Source organism: Alexandromys fortis, unplaced genomic scaffold (assembly GCF_014885135.2).
Source record: "Alexandromys fortis isolate MF-2015 unplaced genomic scaffold, M_Fortis_MF-2015_v1.1 scaffold_422, whole genome shotgun sequence".
NCBI classification, from domain to species: domain Eukaryota; kingdom Metazoa; phylum Chordata; class Mammalia; order Rodentia; family Cricetidae; genus Alexandromys; species Alexandromys fortis.
The window spans coordinates 285,556-302,907 of NW_026068291.1; the positions used below are offsets into that span (position 1 = coordinate 285,556).

Consider the following 17,352-nt stretch of genomic DNA (forward strand, 5'->3'; position numbering starts at 1 on the left):
GTGCGGATCGGCTTTGTTGAAGGAATCCGGCATTGCCACTGGCTGGAGCCGAGCGCTCCACCAGCTCGCGGGACCCTGGGATCTAACCAGCCCGAAGTGCTCAGAGTTCTTTCACGTAGAGGGAAAGGCAGGGGAATGGGAAGACGCACTAAAGCAAAAGGCTAGAAATACAAGTTCGCAGCGCTGTTGGGCGCCCTTGGCTTTTTTTTTTTTTTAAGACTTAGTGTCCTGCCTGCATATTTGCCTGCAAGCCAGAAGAGGGCACCAGATCACACTAGATGGTCCTGAGCAACCACATTTTGTAGTTGCTGGGAATTGAACCAGAACCTCTGGAAGAGCAACCAGTACCCTTAATCTCTGAGCCATCTCTCCAGCCCGCATTTTTAATACATTTTTACTGTGTGCACTTGAGCGCGTGTGGAAAAAAAAAATCTTTTGTTTTCAAAAAGTGGGTCCCAGGAGTCAAATCAAGTCATGGTTTGGCGGCTGGCGCCATTTACGGAATGAATCATCACACTGGCCAAGGTATTACAAGCTTTAGGGCGGAAGTACATAACGCTGGTAACTTGGGTTGAATTCCCGGCCGGAGATGGGGGAGGGGATATGTAGAGAACTGGAGTGCAGACGAAACGGCCTTTCCCACCTACCTGTCCAAAACAGACCACAAAACCAGAACTCAGTTTCCATCATAAATTTTATTCCCGATGCGGGACAGATTCTTTCTCAGTTCCCCCCCCAAGTGTATCACATGTTGCCCTGAAAAGGCCTAGGAGGCTCTCCCGTCGCCAGGGAAGGGAGAGGGAGGGAAGGGCCAGGAACATTTCAGTTCCCAGCTTTACCCTCCCTCGCCAACAGAGGGCAGATGCTCCCGACTAGTATCCCTTTCATCCATTCAATTAAAAAAAATAGTTAACAAAACAAAACACACCTGAAGGACTGGGCAGGGTGTCCTTGTCCTTTGTTGGACAAGTTATGGTCACCAATGGGAAGGGGAGGGAGGGGACAGGGACGAGGGCATCACTGTTTCTGCTGAAGGGCTTCCTTCCTGGCTGCATCCTGCAGCAGCTGTGTGTCCACCTCGTCTGCTGGCAGCTGCACATAGCGGACCACTGAGCCCCTGATGAAGCAGTTCTTGACGGATAACTAGACAAACGTGAGAGCACCCCCATGACCAATGTGCCCCCCAGCCGCCCAGGGACTTGGGCTTCAAAGGCTCCCTGGCCAGCCCCAGCTCACCATGTGCGGGTACTTCTCAGGGTCCGTGACACTGATGTCCGTCAGTTTGATATTGAGATACTAAGGAGGAGGAACAGCATCAGTAACCCTAGAGACAGGTGCGGCTCCTCCTCCACACTTCCACTTCCTTCCCCAAGAACAGACTGTGAACCTTTATCTCACCTGGTCCACGGAGTGCAGGGTTCCACAGATGCTGTCGGAGGCAAAGAGGGGAGAACCAAATTACTTTACACTGAAATCAGAATGGAGGGAACGTTAGAGCTACAAGAATATGGGGGAGGAGCCGGGCCATGGTGGCACAGGCTGGCCCTGTGTTCTAAATCTTCCTGTCTCCACCCCCTACGTGTTAGAATTAGATGAAAGCCACCGTGATGAACTGACATGAAATTTTTCTTTACCCTGTAGTCACCCGAGGAAACAGGTTACAGAGCCTGCTGGGGGGCTTATATACAGCTGCCTAGAAAGCCAGGCAGTGTCCTGTTGTCTCAAAAGACCAAATAAATAAGAGCCTGGGGGAGGAAGCTAAGGGCTTGAAGCCAAAGAAGGGAGAGCATCTGTGAATTCTGAGGTGGGAAAGATAAAGCCTCTGAGACTGGCTCATTTCAGACCCGTCTCTCCTTACACCAACGTATCCACAGCTACTACTCAGCGGTCACAGGCCAGGCCTGTATTCGGCTTAATGTCTGTATTTCCTTCTTCAGACAAGTTCTCACCCTGGCCCAGACTAATCTCAAACTTGTAGCAATCCTTCTGCCTCCACTTCTGAAGGTCTGGAACTATAGACAGGCTCCATCATGTATAGTCATCTTTTTTATGTTTTTACATTTTTTCCAAGACAGGATTTTTTTGTGTGTGTAGCTTTGGTGTTCTAGAACTACCTCTTGGGGTTGGCCTTGAACTCAGAGATCCTCCTGCCTCTGTCTGCGAGTGCTGGGATTAAGGGCAGTGCACCACCACTGCCCAGCTACAGCCATCTTTTAAAAGTAATGAATATCATCCAGGAATTAAGAGCAGTCATGTAAATTACCCAAATTAGAACCAAATTATCAGGACTATCAGCCCAGATTGGCCTGACTCCCAGAAGCAATAGCTAACCACCACCCCACCCCAACCCGCAAGACTATTTTTGTAGGTAGACCAGGCTGGCTTCAAACTCAGAGATCCTCCTGCCTCTGCCTTCCAAGTGCTGGGATTAAAGGTGTGAGCCACCACCGCACGGCTTTAGCTTTATTACTTATGTGCACGCGTGCACCTGAGGGCCAGGAGAGGGCATCAGAGCCCCTGAAGCTAGAGTGGCTCTTTGTGACTCACCTAATGCAGCTGTGGGGAACTCTAGTTCTCTGACAGCAGTGAGCTCTCCAGCTCCAAACAGCCGCCTCTACACACCAACTGCTTTGGCGCAGAGCCCAATGGATACACAAAGGTCGCTAAAGTGACTGTATTCTTTTTGCTCCACTTATCCTAACGGCATAGAAACAAGCCAGGCTGGCCCTCAGTTCCCCAGCTCCTCAGTTCCTCATCCCCTTGGATGAGGAAGGCTATCAACTCCAGTGCTCCCATGCCACCTTACTTTATAATTATCAACTGTTTGAACAATCTTAAATCTTCCAGCCTGGTCTAAAAGCTAGCTAGTTCCAGGGCAGCCAGAACTGTTAAGCAGAGAAACCCTGCTTTGAAAAGACAAAACAAATCAAAACAAACCCAAAAAAGTTAAGCAGTGATGTTGCATGCTTTTAATCCCAGCATCTGGAAGGCAGAGGCAGGCGATCTCTGGTAGAGCTCTGGGAGTTCGAGGCCCTGTCTAGAAAAAAGACAAAAACCAAAAACCATAACTCTTCACAACTTCAAATCCCGAGTTTTACTTCTTCACTCCCTGCATTCAGTGAATCCCCACTGGTCTACTGACCTGAACACTTGTGTGTGCCTTCCAGCTAGACTCATACAAACGAAAGGTCTTAACTACTTTGCACTCAAGTCTGGGTCAGCCCCTTACTTCACCAGTGACCATAACCGTCTTACTTGTCCAAACCCGCCTTAGAACCAGGATTCTCAAGCACTGAAGTGTGCTCAAAGGTTTAGTCTACAAGTAAAATGCTTTAAAATGAAACATGATGGGGGAGGGGGAGGGAAAGGGGAGGCGGCGGTGGGGAAGAGACAGAAATCTTTAATAAATAAATAAATTAAAAAAAATAAAATGAAACATGAGATACTAGGGTATCTGAAGGCTGGTGAAGACACATGAGATACCACAGTATCTGAAGGCAGAGCGTGAGAAAAAGTTCTATTGGTAGGGAGCTTGCTGAGTGGAAAGCTCTGGGTTCAATCTCCAGCACCACACGAAAGAAAACATACTTGCGTGAACATCTCTGCAGTGATGAAGCGTTTGAAGCAAACGGTACAGGGAGGCAGGGGATGCAGATGCAGTACAGAAGGGACTGCGTAAGTGGTCAGCTTACATTTTAACTACATGGACACTACGCCAGGTATATTAAACCCAACTGCTTTCCTTACCAATACATCTCATTCTTATACTAATGGGTTTACCATGGAAGGACTCCCTACTGAATTTTTAATTGACCTCTTACATTTTGAGGGGTTAATGCTAGATACTTAAATTGTTTGGCTATTTATACAAACAAAGCTACAAACACTTTGATATATTTTTCCAAGTACAATAAGCTTATTTATTAGCATTATTATTTATTTAGCGTATTTTAAAGAGCATAGTACAAACTGCCTGCACATATATATTTGTTTAACAAATCCTTTTTTTTTTTTCTCCCGAGACAGGGTTTCTCTGGGTGGCTCTGGCTGTTCTGGAATTCGGTCGGTAGACCAGATCTTGAACTCGAACTCACAGAGATCCGCCCGCCTCTGCCTCCCGAATTTAAAGACGTACGCCAGCTACCCCGGCAGTCTGAAACTCATCTTTGCCCTTAAGGCACAAGCAATTTATTTCTTCCGTGCTTGGCCCACTGCTCGCTCAAAAAACTCTAGGGGAAGAGTCAGGACCCCAGGCACCACCCCCCAATCGCTGCTGTAGGTACCTACCTTAGGTCATTCTTGAGTTCCACGACCACATCCTTGCCCACGAGGGATTTGAAAAAGGAGTAGAAGAGCTATTGGAAACAGGAAACGGGAAACTATGACATGAAAGGCACAGGAGGAGGAACTCTGAAATCCTTCGTCTTTGTGGCCCCACCGGCCCTAGTATCTCAGAAGTCCACGACCCAGTCATCTATCTCTTCACAGACACTCTGCAGTTCACTGGGCCACAGCCAGGGACTACCCTGTACCCCTCGATGCCCGGGCCCACTCACGTAGGGAATCTGCACGTTTTCTCCACCCGCACCCTCAAAAAAATCCCGATCTCCCGCGGGGAAAGGCAAGGCTAGCTTTCCGTGCTCCCGCGGTGCCCGCGGCCTTTCTCGTGGATTTGCTGGAAGTTCTCCCCAAAAAAACATCTGCGCCTGGTAGCCCCCTCAAACTGGGGTGCGGGCACCAGGGCTGTCGGGGGAAGCCTGGGCAGCCGGCCCGGCCCGGTTCGAACTGCCCGCGGCGGCGCTCCCTTTTGACGTCACGGTACCCACCATGGTGCTGGCGCCACGCGCTGCGGCCTGGACCGCGAAGGAAAGGGCCGAGGGCTGCGGGCCAGAGGCCGGGCGGGAGCCCGAGCGCGAGCCCGCGCGTGGGGCGGGACGGGATCACGCAGGCGCCAGGGGCAGCCGCGGGAAACGCCGGCCCGAGAGCGCGCGGCCGGATCCGGGCGCTAAGGCAGCGGAAGAGGGAAAAGCGGAGAGGACCGCCAAACCGAAAGGGGGCGGGACTTCCTGTCTACCACTTCCTCTCGGGCAGCCGCGTCCTACTGCGCACGCGTGGCCCTAGCCCCTGCGCGTTCCCGGTAGTTCGCCTCTCTTCTGGATTTTTTTGCTGTTTAGCGTTTGCACTGCAAGGCGTGATTAACCCATAATTGTTGGGAAGCTTGAGAAAACTATAATTTGCATATTCTTTGATGAGTGGAATTTAAATGTACTGGCTTTGTGGAAGCCTAGGCAGTTTGGATGCTCACCTTACTAGAACTGGATGGAGTTGGGTGGTCCTTGGACTTCCCACCGGGCAGGGAACCCTGATTGCTCTTTGGGCTGATGAGGGAGGGGGACTTGATTGGGGGAGGGGGAGGAAAATGGGAGGCGGTGGCGGGGAAGAGACAAATCATTAAATAAATAAATAAATAAATAAATAAATAAATAAATAAATGTTACTGAGACCTGGCAGGGTCGGTGCCCTCCTGGAATCCTGAAGAGAGCTAAGTGAGACGATTCTGCTTTAGAGGTCGGCTGGAGCTGCCATAGCAAGACCTGTGTCGAGGGAGTAAAACACACATCAACAGACACTAAATATGCTTTGTGGTGTGTGTGTGTGTGTGTGTGTGTGTGTGTGTGTGTGTGTGTGTGTGTGTGTGTGTGGGAGTTAAGGGAGAAAAATAAGGGGAACCTGAACACAAATCCTGATTTTTTTAAAAAGGATTTATTGTGTATACAGTGTTCTGCTTGCACACCAGAAGAGGGCACCAGATCTCATTACAGATGTTTGTGAGCCACCATCTGGTTGCTGGGTATTGAACCCACGTCCTCTGGAAGAGCAGCCTGATTCTTATCAAAATTCTCAGCAAGCAAGTTTTTGTCAATTTAGCCTTACGTAGGATTTAGGGGACAGGGTTTTCTGGAGTTTGAACTTACACATTCTAAGCAAACCACCGACGAGCAACCCCAGCTGTAATGTCCATATTTTTTTACTGTAGCTCGGTAGTAGAAACTGCATTTTATTTTTAACTTCTATGTGTATGGGTGCATTTGCCTGCCTACTGGGTCTGCACTCTGAGCGGTGGTAAGAAGTGGGCTTCAGATGCCCTGGGACTTTGTGGGTGCTGGGAATAGAATCTGGGTTCTCTGAAGAGCAGCAAATGCTCAATCTCCGAGCCAACTCTCCAGCCCTGAAATATGTTTTAATACCTCCAAATACTTTGGATGTTCTGGGAACAGCATTAACAGGCTCGAAACCTTCCAGTTGTGAAGAGGCTCACAAGAGCTGGATGATAAAAATGGAGAATTTAATAAAAGATACCACAAAAGCCTCAGCAGGAAACAGATGCAGAGACCGACAGCCAAACAGTAGGCAGAGCTCCAGGAATTCTTCAAAAGAGGGGGAGGGAGGACTGTGGGAGCAGAGGGGACAAACCCACAGCACCAACCAACATGGGCATAGAGGCTCACAGAGACAGCTCACAGCCAGGGAGCCAGCAGGGCACTGACCTAGGCTCTCTGTGTCCAACTTTTGTTGTTTGTTTGTTTTTCAAGACAGGGTTTCTCTGTAGCTTTGGAGCCTGTCCTGGAACTAGCTCTTGTAGACCAGGTCGGCTTTGAACTCACAGAAATCCGCCTGCCTCTGCCTCCTGAGTGCTGGGATTAAAGGCATGTGCCACCACCACCACCTGGCTCACCTTGTCCAATCTTAATACGAGGGGAGGTGCCTAGCCTTTTTTTGTTTTTCTTTTTTCCGAGACAGGGTTTCTCTGTGTAACAGCCCTGGCTGTCCTGGAACTCACCCTTTTTTCCCCCCCACCATCCCTGTCCAGCTAGGTGCGTAGTCTTATTGCAGCTTGATATGCCATGTTTGGTTGGTATCCGTGGGGGCCTGTTCTTTTCTGAAGGGAAATGGTGGAGAAGTGGATTGGGGGTGGGGGTGATCGCTGCTGGGTAATACATGAGCTGAGGAGTAAAAAAAATCAAGTTCCCAGAGAAGGCACTGCTGGGGAAGGAATAGCTTTGTTGTTTTTCATAGTAATTAAGGTTGTATCTGGTGGGACACGTGTACGGGAATTGTGTTTGGATTCACAGGGATCGTGTTTGGATTCATAGGGAATCGTGTTTGGATTCTTAGGGAATCGTGTTTGGATTCATAGGGATCGTGTTTGGATTCATGGGAATCGTGTTTGTTTGGATACATTGGGAAACACTGTTTTGATGAGTGTTTTGTATTGTCTCCTCTTGAGGCTGGCAGTAGGTACAAAAATTCTGAGAGTCTGGCCTGCTGATTACAGGGTAGAATTCTCTACAGTGTGCCAGGATGCCAAAGTAGAGGGTAGCCAGGGTCTCGTGTGTGTGTGTGTGTGTGTGTGTGTGTGTGTGTGCAGGGAGGCTGGAGCATGCAGGCCTGTGCAAACCAGAGATGGACAATGGACAATGGGTCTTCACTTTCCACCTTGAGGTCTTTTTTTTTTCATGTGTAAGAGTGTATTGTTGCATGTATATGTACCATGTCTGCAGTGCTCCCAGAGGCCAGAAGAGAACATTGATCTTCTGGAGTTATAGACAGTAGCTAGCCACCATAGAGGTTCTGGGAATCAACCCTGATCATCTGGAGGAGGAGTGAGTGCTCTTAACCACCGAGCCAGCTCTCTATGGGACTCAACCCTGATGGTCTGGAGGAGGAGTGAGTGCTCTTAACCACCAGGCCAGCACTCTAGTCCTCCACCTCATTTTTTGGACTAGACTCTGTCACTGATCTGGAGCTGACTGATGCATTCAGCTAGACTGACTTGCCTACAAGACCCAAGGATGCTTCTTGTTCTGCTTCCCAGTGCTGAGATTAAAGGAGCACATCACTGTGTTCAGATCTGGATCCGTCAGAACAGCAAGCCGGATCTGTTACCAAGTTCAGCAGAATCCTTCACACCTAAACCCAAATTAGCCTGTCATTGATTAGAAGCCTTCACCACAGTTAGCCACGGCTTTATATGGGGCCAGGGTGCCGGGAAATGAGAAAAAACTTCTGCAGTTCCAGCCATCAGGCAAGTGGGGGCAGCGTGAACAGGAGTTCAGAGCAGATCTAGGATACATAAGACCCTGTCTCAAAACAAAAACAAAAAAGGCAAAGTAATTTTTTGGAAAGGCTGAACTTACACAAATCCAAGTACTTTGCCCATAGCAGGTTAATCATTCACAACAAACCAACACTCACAAGCAGAAAACTCAAGTCCTGTGTGAGCTCCCTTGCTTCCTTTCCGGGGGACATTGGCAGCCTACGATAACAGGAAAGAAGCTAGTTAAGGGAGGAGCAGGCTACTTCCAGATAGGGAGAGTTTGAGGCTAACCCGGGCTACAGGAAACTCTCCCTCCAAAAAACAACATCTGGGCATGGTGGTGCATGCCTGTAATCTCAGAACCCAGGTGGCAGAGACAGGAGGATTGCTGCAAGTAAAGGACCAAGTTGGCCTCCATAGTGAATGTCAAGTACACTAGACACACACGGTGAGGCCATGGATAAATGAGTAAAAAAAAAAAAGTCAGAAGTTACTTCCTTTGGGATCAGTTTACTGAGAGACAACCATCCACACAGGAAGGAGAAAGGTGGGATGTGGCCGATAAATAACAGACATCCAAATTCTTCAAATGGTTCAGAGGGGCCTTGTTCTCCTAAAGGTCCATTTCAGGATCGTCACCGAGAGGGTGGGGGCATGAGAAGATGGAATACAGACTTCTCCGTCAGCGTCCCAAAGGATGGTGACTTAGGCGCGAGACCAGCCAGTTCAGGAATCAATCGAGGTAATGTTGGGAGATGAATAAACTTCACCTGGAGGCGCCCTTGCACCCTTTAGTCCCAGAAACGGCTAATCTACTTCCTCGATGGTTGGGCCGGTGGCGGCTCTGCCCGGCGTGTAACCCGGCGCGCAGGTGGGCCCGGTGCACCCTCCCTGGTAGAGTTTGGTGATGATAGGGTTACACATGTTCTCCAGTTCTTTTCTCTTGTGATCCAGCTCCTCCTTCTCCGCTAGTTGGTTGGCCTCCAGCCAGGAAAGGACTTCGTTGCATTTATCCAGAATTTTCTTCTTATCGGACTCGCTTATCTTGTCCTTCAGACCCTCGTCACTCACAGCGCTCTTCATGTTGAAGGCATAAGATTCTAGGGCGTTCTTGGCAGCAATTTTCTCTCTCTGGCCCTCATCCTCAGCTTTGTATTTCTCGGCCTCCTGCACCATGCGCTCGATCTCCTCCTTGCTCAGCCGGCCCTTGTCGTTGGTGATGGTGATCTTGTTGGCCTTGCCCGTGCTCTTGTCCATGGCGGTGACGTTGAGAATTCCATTGGCATCGATGTCGAAGGTCACCTCGATCTGGGGCACGCCCCTAGGTGCGGGAGGTATTCCAGTCAGGTCGAAGCGCCCCAGCAGGTTGTTGTCGCGCGTCATGGCCCTCTCGCCCTCGTACACCTGGATCAGCACCCCGGGCTGGTTGTCCGAGTAGGTGGTGAAGGTCTGTGTCTGCTTGGTGGGGATGGTGGAGTTGCGCTTGATGAGCGCCGTCATCACGCCGCCCGCCGTCTCCAGGCCCAGCGACAGCGGCGCCACGTCCAACAAAAGCAAATCTTGTACTTTTTCAGATTTGTCACCCATTAAAATAGCTGCCTGGACTGCAGCCCCATAGGCCACCGCCTCATCGGGATTGATGCTTTTGTTGAGATCCCGCCCATTAAAGTAGTCTTGAAGCAGCTTCTGCACCTTGGGGATGCGCGTGGAGCCGCCCACGAGAACAATGTCGTGGATTTTAGCCTTGTCCATCTTGGCGTCCCGAAGAGACTTCTCCACAGGCTCCAGGGTGCCTCTAAAGAGATCTGCACACAACTCTTCAAACCGTGCTCTGGTGATGGACGTGTAGAAGTCGATGCCCTCGAACAGCGAGTCGATCTCCAGGTTGGCCTGCGTGCTGGACGACAGGGTCCTCTTGGCGCGCTCGCAGGCCGTGCGCAGCCGCCGCACGGCGCGCTTGTTCTGGCTGATGTCCTTCTTGTGCTTCCTCTTGAACTCCTCCACGAAGTGGCTCACCAGCCGGTTGTCGAAGTCCTCCCCGCCCAGGTGCGTGTCGCCCGCCGTGGCCTTCACCTCGAAGATGCCGTCGTCGATCGTCAGGATGGACACGTCGAACGTGCCGCCCCCCAGGTCGAAGATGAGCACGTGCCGCTCTCCATGACTTCCTTTATCCAAGCCATAGGCAATGGCAGCAGCTGTGGGCTCGTTGATGATGCGCAGCACGTTCAGACCCGCGATCACGCCCGCGTCCTTGGTGGCCTGCCGCTGAGAGTCGTTGAAGTAGGCGGGCACCGTGATCACCGCGTTGGTCACCGGGTGGCCCAGGAAAGCCTCTGCAGTCTCCTTCATCTTCGTCAGCACCATCGACGAGATCTCCTCGGGGTAGAATGCTTTCTTCTCCCCTTTGTAGGACACCAGCACCTTGGGCTTGCCCCCTTCGTTGATCACTTGAAATGGCCAAAGCTTCATGTCCGACTGCACAACAGGATCGTTAAACTTCCTGCCGATCAGACGCTTGGCATCGAACACGGTGTTCTGCGGGTTCATGGCCACCTGGTTCTTGGCCGCGTCGCCGATCAGCCGCTCGGTGTCGGTGAAGGCCACGTAGCTGGGGGTCGTGCGGTTGCCCTGGTCGTTGGCGATGATCTCCACCTTGCCGTGCTGGAACACGCCCACGCACGAGTAGGTGGTGCCCAGGTCGATGCCTATGGCCATTCCTTTATTAGCAGCCATGGTTTTCCGAGGCCTGTGGAGAAATGAGATTTTATAATCCTAGTTAGGGGAGTGATTTTTTTTCTAATAAAACTTAAGCTATTTTTTGACTGGTAACTTTTTCAAGGTTTATTTTTAATTGCGTGCGTGTGTGCATGTCTGTGTGGGCATATGCACACGAATGCAGGTGCCTGTGCAGTCAGAGTTGTGAACTGCCCAGTGTGAGCAGACGCTAGGCCCTGAATTCAGGTCGTCTACAAGGACGGATGTGCTCTCTATGGCTGAGCCCTCCATAGCCTCAGTCAGCTTATTTTTTTAATGTTTGAAAATTATTTTGTGTATGGACATTTTGTCTTCATGTATTATGTCCCCAAGGAGGTCAGGAGAGGGCATCAGATCCCCTCAGACTGCAGTTACTGTTAGAGCCACCATGTGGGTGCTGGGTATTGAACCTGGATCTTCCGCAAGAGCAGTAAGTGTTCTTAACTGCTGAGCCAACTACCAGCTTCATCAGTCTTGGTAAAACCACAAGCATGGGGGCTGGAGAGATGGCTCAGAGGTTAAGAGTATTGCCTGTTCTTCCGAAGGTCCTGAGTTCAATTCCCAGCAACCACATGGTGGCTCACAACCATCTGCAATGGGGTCTGGTGCCTCCTTCTGGCCTGCAGGCATGAGGATAAACACACCCAGTCTAACTGGCTTCTTCTGGATAGGAGACCCTACACAAGGAGATTGTAAATGTTCTTGGTTTTGTGTTTGCTGCTGTTTTGGTGTGGGGTGTGTATGCACAAACATGGATTCAAGGGGACAACCCTGGACTGAAACCCTGGCCAGTTAGGCTATGCTGGCTGTCCAGCAAGCCCTGTGAACCATCTCCCTTACCCTGTGATCACAGGCGAAGACCACCATGCTCCATTTGTTCTGCTATGTGGGCTCTGAGGATTGAACTCGGGTCCTCACGCTTGTATGCCAAACACCTTCCCCACTGAGCTATCTCCTAACCTCTCAATGGGTTGTTTTGGGTTTTTGTTTAATTTTTTTTAAGGCAGTAGCCCTGGTTGGCCTGGAACTCACCATGTATCCCAGGCTAGCCTCAAACACGGCAGCTATTCCCCCTCAGGTTCCCGAGTGCTGGGGTAACAGGCATGAGTCACTAGGGCAGGCTGTTTTTCACTACTGTCTGAGCTGTCTCAGACGTCCTACAACTCCGTGTTTTACCTCTTGTAAGAAACAGGACACCAACAGAGACAGGTGCTTGGCCTCAACTTTAAAGGCGTCTAATGCTATAGTTTATGTACCTGAGTTTCCACTCTGAAAACTATCAAATACACGTTTGATACAAGTGCCTGCTCCACTTCCTTTCGCTGTCTTTTGTCTTTGAGATCACCTTCAGGTTCGTTTCTGGGTTCTGTCTCTGTGTACTGGGGTGGGACCCAGGGCCTTGGGGATGCTACAGTCGGACAGGCTGGTCAAACACCAACGCCACGATGCAGGAGTATACACAGGCCACTTTCTGCTGCTAGACTGGCTCCTGTTTAGTCTGAACCTTGCCCCAGTAGGCTTGATTAAAATCCTAAGGTCAGTAATGAACCTTCGCCTATATTCATTTTGAAATACTCATTATAACAGGAATTCTTTTCAAATGGGTCTCCTTCTGTTCTCTTTGCTGGGTGGTGCCTACAGTCCCTTGGCTCAGCCTCCACAGTAGCTGGGAGTAGCGATTACCCTGACTTTTGCTCTGTATCTCACCACTAGCGGAATGTTTTGGGGATCTGTCTACCCTTACCCTACACAGCTGGAATTACACAGCATTTGTCCGTGGATGGCTGGCCTTATTCCACTCAGCGTAATGTCCTTAGTTCTCGTCCACGAGCTTGCATATTTCGGTACTTCTAAGACTGAGCACTGTCCGTCCATTTTTCCATTTTATGTGTCTCCCACCCTTTCCTTCCACATTCATCTTCTGCATCCCACGCTGCTGTGAATAGCACTGCTGCTAACAAAAATCCACGTACGGGTCAAGCGCTTACGTGATTGACAGACAGCAGTGTTCTCGGCTACTCCGAGGGTGGAAGGAAAGCGGGTTTATATTCCCCACTCTTCCCAGGCCTAAATCAACTGTAGTGCTCCCATGACGGTGATATGTTTTACTGTGGGACCATAACTGTCTACCTGTGTCCTAAGATGGTGTTCTGAACTCCGCAAAAGGTATTAGGGGCCAAAAGGCATGTGGCGGCACACACCTTAAATCTCAGCACTTGGGAGGCAGAGGCAGGCAGATCTTTGTGAGTTCAAGGCCAGTCTGGTCTACAGAGCGAGTTCCAGGTTCTAAAGCTACACAGAGAAACCCTGTCTCAAAAACACAAACAAACAAAAGATATTAGGGGCCAAAAAGATGGCAGTTAAGAATGCTTCCTGTTCTTCCAGAAAACCTGGGCTTGGATCCCAGCACCCACACTGGTCAGCTCACACCTGCCTGCTACACCAGCTCCAGGGGATGAGACAGCTGCTACTCCTCTCTGGAGGTGCTCACACGTACAACACACACTCACACAAACACAGACAAACCAGTGCTTAAAACAGACAGGCACTAGTCTCCATGGAGACGTGCCTTTCTGAGCAACCTGTGGTGCAGTAATTTAACTCACTCTGAAGGGCTCTGCTAGGACACCCCAAACAAGCCTTATTTTATTTCTAGTATAGGGGGTCTCACTATATAGCTCAACCAATGTCCCTGCCTCCATTCATAAGAGTTGGGCTTAGAAGTTTGAGCCACCACGCAGCCTCCATCAACTTTTCTGAGAAGGAAGGCACAAGAGGGAGATTTTCTATATATTTTTAGTACAAAATCCCACCCCCGTAGCCATGCTGTCTGGACATTTTCCGTGCCGGGATCGCAGGCACGCATCTCTACACCCAGTTTCTATCCTCTTGATTGTAACTCCTGTCTTCTGCCAGTAACATATTCAAAAAGGTCTCAAGGGGTGTCTGCTCCCAATTCTGACTCAGGCTAATTCCAGCCACCTGTCCCCAAGAGACACTCTTTTCCTGGCTGCCAACCCCCACACCCAAAATGGAAACAACTAGGGCCTGTGTGGGGAGGGCCACACTAGTAACCCCAACGCTCAAGACGCTGAGGAAACGCGGGTGCCTCTAGCGGTTGCCTGTAAATTAATCAACCCTAAGGAATGTCGAGGGCCTTCTTCATATAAGGACTAACTGGGACACACAACCATCTGCCCCGTTCCAATCAGAGCCTTCACGGCTCACCTGGAATCTCTCCGCCTTCGCTCCAGTTTGGAAAACTTGAGGTCGCTGAGCCCCTCTGAGTGGGAAGCTCCAGGTACATTCAAACTGCACGCAGCTGGGGTCCCCCCCACCCCCACCCCGCCCCTCCCGGCAACTCTGAGCCTGTTCTGGGACTGAGTCTCTGATTCCTAAATTAGTCCATGAGGTCAGAGGCAGCATGGCCATTGTAACGCGACTGCAGGGGACCACGTCACCAGACACGCCCCAAAGCCTATCCCTCGGTCACCCGAGAGGAGGGGGGGAGTTACAGCCCACAACTCGACCCCCAAAATCACAACTGAGCCAGAGAAACCCCCGAGATCACAACCAAGAATCCACAGCACCGAGCTAGCGTGACCTTCCCAGTCATTCCGCGGAAGCTGCTGTAACGCGTCGCCATGGCAACAGCGACAGCAGCACGGCCCGCCGCCCTCCGCCCAGGAATCCGGCCTCTCCAGCGAACCCCAGAAGGGTCTGGAGAGTTCTGGACAGGGGCGGCACCCTCCTCAGCGATTACTCAGAGGAGGCGGGGAGGCTCCACCAGACGCGAAACTGCTCGAAGATTCCGGTCCCCACGGCCGCCTCCGGCTCGCTGATTGGCCCAGGGGACAGCGGGTGGGGCCGGAGGACGCCGCGTAAAGGCGCAGGGCGGCGCGCCGGGCTCCAGACGCCGCCTGCGGTGCAGAAGCAATCTCAGGTTCCCACGCAGCGGAGAGAAGCGAAAGTGCGCGTTCCCGACCTTCCGGACCCCCGGCCAGGACCAGCCTTTCCCGGAGCATCCCCGCCGCAGAGCAGAGCGCAGCCTCGCAGGAGCTGAGCGCAGAGCCCCGGCAGCAGAGAGAGAACGAGAGCGAGCGAGCGAGCGAGCGAGCAAGCGAGCGAGAGAGCCATGGCCAAGAACACGGCGATCGGCATCGACCTGGGCACCACCTACTCGTGCGTGGGCGTGTTCCAGCACGGCAAGGTGGAGATCATCGCCAACGACCAGGGCAACCGCACGACCCCCAGCTACGTGGCCTTCACCGACACCGAGCGGCTGATCGGCGACGCGGCCAAGAACCAGGTGGCGCTGAACCCGCAGAACACCGTGTTCGACGCGAAGCGTCTGATCGGCCGCAAGTTCGGCGACGCGGTGGTGCAGTCGGACATGAAGCACTGGCCCTTCCAGGTGGTGAACGACGGCGGCAAGCCCAAGGTGCAGGTGAGCTACAAGGGCGAGAGCCGGGCCTTCTACCCCGAGGAGATCTCGTCGATGGTGCTGACGAAGATGAAGGAGATCGCCGAGGCGTACCTGGGCCACCCGGTGACCAACGCGGTGATCACGGTGCCCGCCTACTTCAACGACTCGCAGCGGCAGGCCACCAAGGACGCGGGCGTGATCGCGGGTCTGAACGTGCTGCGCATCATCAACGAGCCCACGGCGGCCGCCATCGCCTACGGGCTGGACCGGTCGGGCAAGGGCGAGCGCAACGTGCTCATCTTCGACCTGGGGGGCGGCACGTTCGACGTGTCCATCCTGACGATCGACGACGGCATCTTCGAGGTGAAGGCCACGGCGGGCGACACGCACCTGGGCGGGGAGGACTTCGACAACCGGCTGGTGAGCCACTTCGTGGAGGAGTTCAAGAGGAAGCACAAGAAGGACATCAGCCAGAACAAGCGCGCCGTGCGGCGGCTGCGCACGGCCTGCGAGCGCGCCAAGAGGACCCTGTCGTCCAGCACGCAGGCCAGCCTGGAGATCGACTCGCTGTTCGAGGGCATCGACTTCTACACGTCCATCACGCGGGCGCGCTTCGAGGAGCTGTGCTCGGACCTGTTCCGCGGCACGCTGGAGCCCGTGGAGAAGGCCCTGCGCGACGCCAAGCTGGACAAGGCGCAGATCCACGACCTGGTGCTGGTGGGCGGCTCGACGCGCATCCCCAAGGTGCAGAAGCTGCTGCAGGACTTCTTCAACGGGCGCGACCTGAACAAGAGCATCAACCCGGACGAGGCGGTGGCCTACGGGGCGGCGGTGCAGGCGGCCATCCTGATGGGGGACAAGTCTGAGAACGTGCAGGACCTGCTGCTGCTGGACGTGGCGCCGCTGTCGCTGGGCCTGGAGACGGCGGGCGGCGTGATGACGGCGCTCATCAAGCGCAACTCCACCATCCCCACCAAGCAGACGCAGACCTTCACCACCTACTCGGACAACCAGCCCGGGGTGCTGATCCAGGTGTACGAGGGCGAGAGGGCCATGACGCGCGACAACAACCTGCTGGGGCGCTTCGAGCTCAGCGGCATCCCGCCGGCGCCCCGGGGCGTGCCGCAGATCGAGGTGACCTTCGACATCGACGCCAACGGCATCCTGAACGTCACGGCCACCGACAAGAGCACGGGCAAGGCCAACAAGATCACCATCACCAACGACAAGGGCCGGCTGAGCAAGGAGGAGATCGAGCGCATGGTGCAGGAGGCCGAGAGGTACAAGGCCGAGGACGACGTGCAGCGCGAGCGGGTGGCGGCCAAGAACGCGCTCGAGTCCTACGCCTTCAACATGAAGAGCGCCGTGGAGGACGAGGGCCTCAAGGGCAAGCTCAGCGAGGCGGACAAGAGGAAGGTGCTGGACAAGTGTCAGGAGGTCATCTCCTGGCTGGACGCCAACACGCTGGCCGACAAGGAGGAGTTCGTGCACAAGCGGGAGGAGCTGGAGAGGGTGTGCAGCCCCATCATCAGCGGGCTGTACCAGGGCGCGGGGGCTCCCGGTGCTGGGGGCTTCGGGGCCCAGGCGCCCAAGGGAGGCTCCGGGTCGGGGCCCACCATCGAGGAGGTGGATTAGAGGCCCCTCCTCGGCCTCCCGGGGTCCTCCGGGAAGCGGACTGGTGGCGCCTGAGGACTGCCATTGCACTGTCTGTCGGGGTTGGTCCTTCCCTCCTGGGTTCATTTGCAATGAAGTTCTAGCCTTAGGGACACATGTATTCACTTTGTGCAGTAACTAATGTTTTTATGTTTACTGTAAGTCAGTACTCAGAGGGTGGGTTTTCCCCTAACACTGCCACACTCTATGATTTGTTTTGCCAGACTACAAAGTTGGAAAATATCCTTGTAACTTCATATTGTGCTTATCTGATTTTGGCTCGCAATAAGAGAAAGCCAAAGGTGTGTGTGTGTGTGTACGATGTTAAAAAGAAATACATTGTCAGTCATGGGCAAACACCTTTTCCTCTGTGTGTTCAGTGCCAGCCTGGTCTGTACAGTGAGTTTCTCCATGGCTTGGG

At 52.7% G+C, this 17,352-nt stretch overlaps 3 protein-coding genes across 4 annotated transcripts; 1 reads left to right on the forward strand and 2 right to left on the reverse strand.

The window, feature by feature from the left end:
* Positions 1-676: 676 nt before the first annotated feature.
* Positions 677-5,070, reverse strand: Lsm2 (LSM2 homolog, U6 small nuclear RNA and mRNA degradation associated). 2 transcript variants are annotated; one of them, XM_050132385.1, is made up of 5 exons: positions 4,827-5,070; positions 4,288-4,355; positions 1,399-1,429; positions 1,237-1,296; positions 677-1,143 (listed from the first exon to the last, which is right to left on the reverse strand). In XM_050132385.1, the coding sequence occupies exons 1-5, from the start codon at positions 4,827-4,829 to the stop codon at positions 1,018-1,020; spliced, it is 288 nt and encodes a 95-aa protein (XP_049988342.1). In that variant the 5' UTR covers positions 4,830-5,070; the 3' UTR covers positions 677-1,017. The 2 variants fall into 2 exon arrangements, with proteins under 2 accessions (XP_049988342.1, XP_049988343.1); XM_050132386.1 differs by lacking the exon at positions 4,827-5,070 and adding an exon at positions 4,572-4,768.
* Positions 5,071-8,352: 3,282 nt separating this feature from the next.
* Positions 8,353-10,854, reverse strand: Hspa1l (heat shock protein family A (Hsp70) member 1 like). The gene has a single exon (XM_050132394.1). The coding sequence runs from the start codon at positions 10,829-10,831 to the stop codon at positions 8,906-8,908; it is 1,926 nt and encodes a 641-aa protein (XP_049988351.1). The 5' UTR covers positions 10,832-10,854; the 3' UTR covers positions 8,353-8,905.
* A 3,997-nt stretch (positions 10,855-14,851) lies between these two features.
* LOC126494897 (heat shock 70 kDa protein 1A) lies at positions 14,852-17,045 on the forward strand. The gene has a single exon (XM_050132393.1). The coding sequence runs from the start codon at positions 14,988-14,990 to the stop codon at positions 16,911-16,913; it is 1,926 nt and encodes a 641-aa protein (XP_049988350.1). The 5' UTR covers positions 14,852-14,987; the 3' UTR covers positions 16,914-17,045.
* The last annotated feature ends 307 nt before the right edge of the window (positions 17,046-17,352 follow it).

Bases quoted from the DNA above. Each gene is read 5' to 3' on its own strand.
- LOC126494897 (XM_050132393.1), top strand. From the start codon at position 14,988: ATGGCCAAGAACACGGCGATCGGCATCGACCTGGGCACCACCTACTCG.
- Hspa1l (XM_050132394.1), bottom strand. From the start codon at position 10,831: ATGGCTGCTAATAAAGGAATGGCCATAGGCATCGACCTGGGCACCACC.
- Lsm2 (XM_050132386.1), bottom strand. From the start codon at position 4,700: ATGTTTTTTTGGGGAGAACTTCCAGCAAATCCACGAGAAAGGCCGCGG. The intron at 4,356-4,571 runs GTGCAGATTCCC...TGTTTCCAATAG, and splicing joins AGGGTGCGGGTGGAGAAAAC to CTCTTCTACTCCTTTTTCAA. The intron at 1,297-1,398 runs GTGAGATAAAGG...CCTCCTCCTTAG, and splicing joins CCCTGCACTCCGTGGACCAG to TATCTCAATATCAAACTGAC.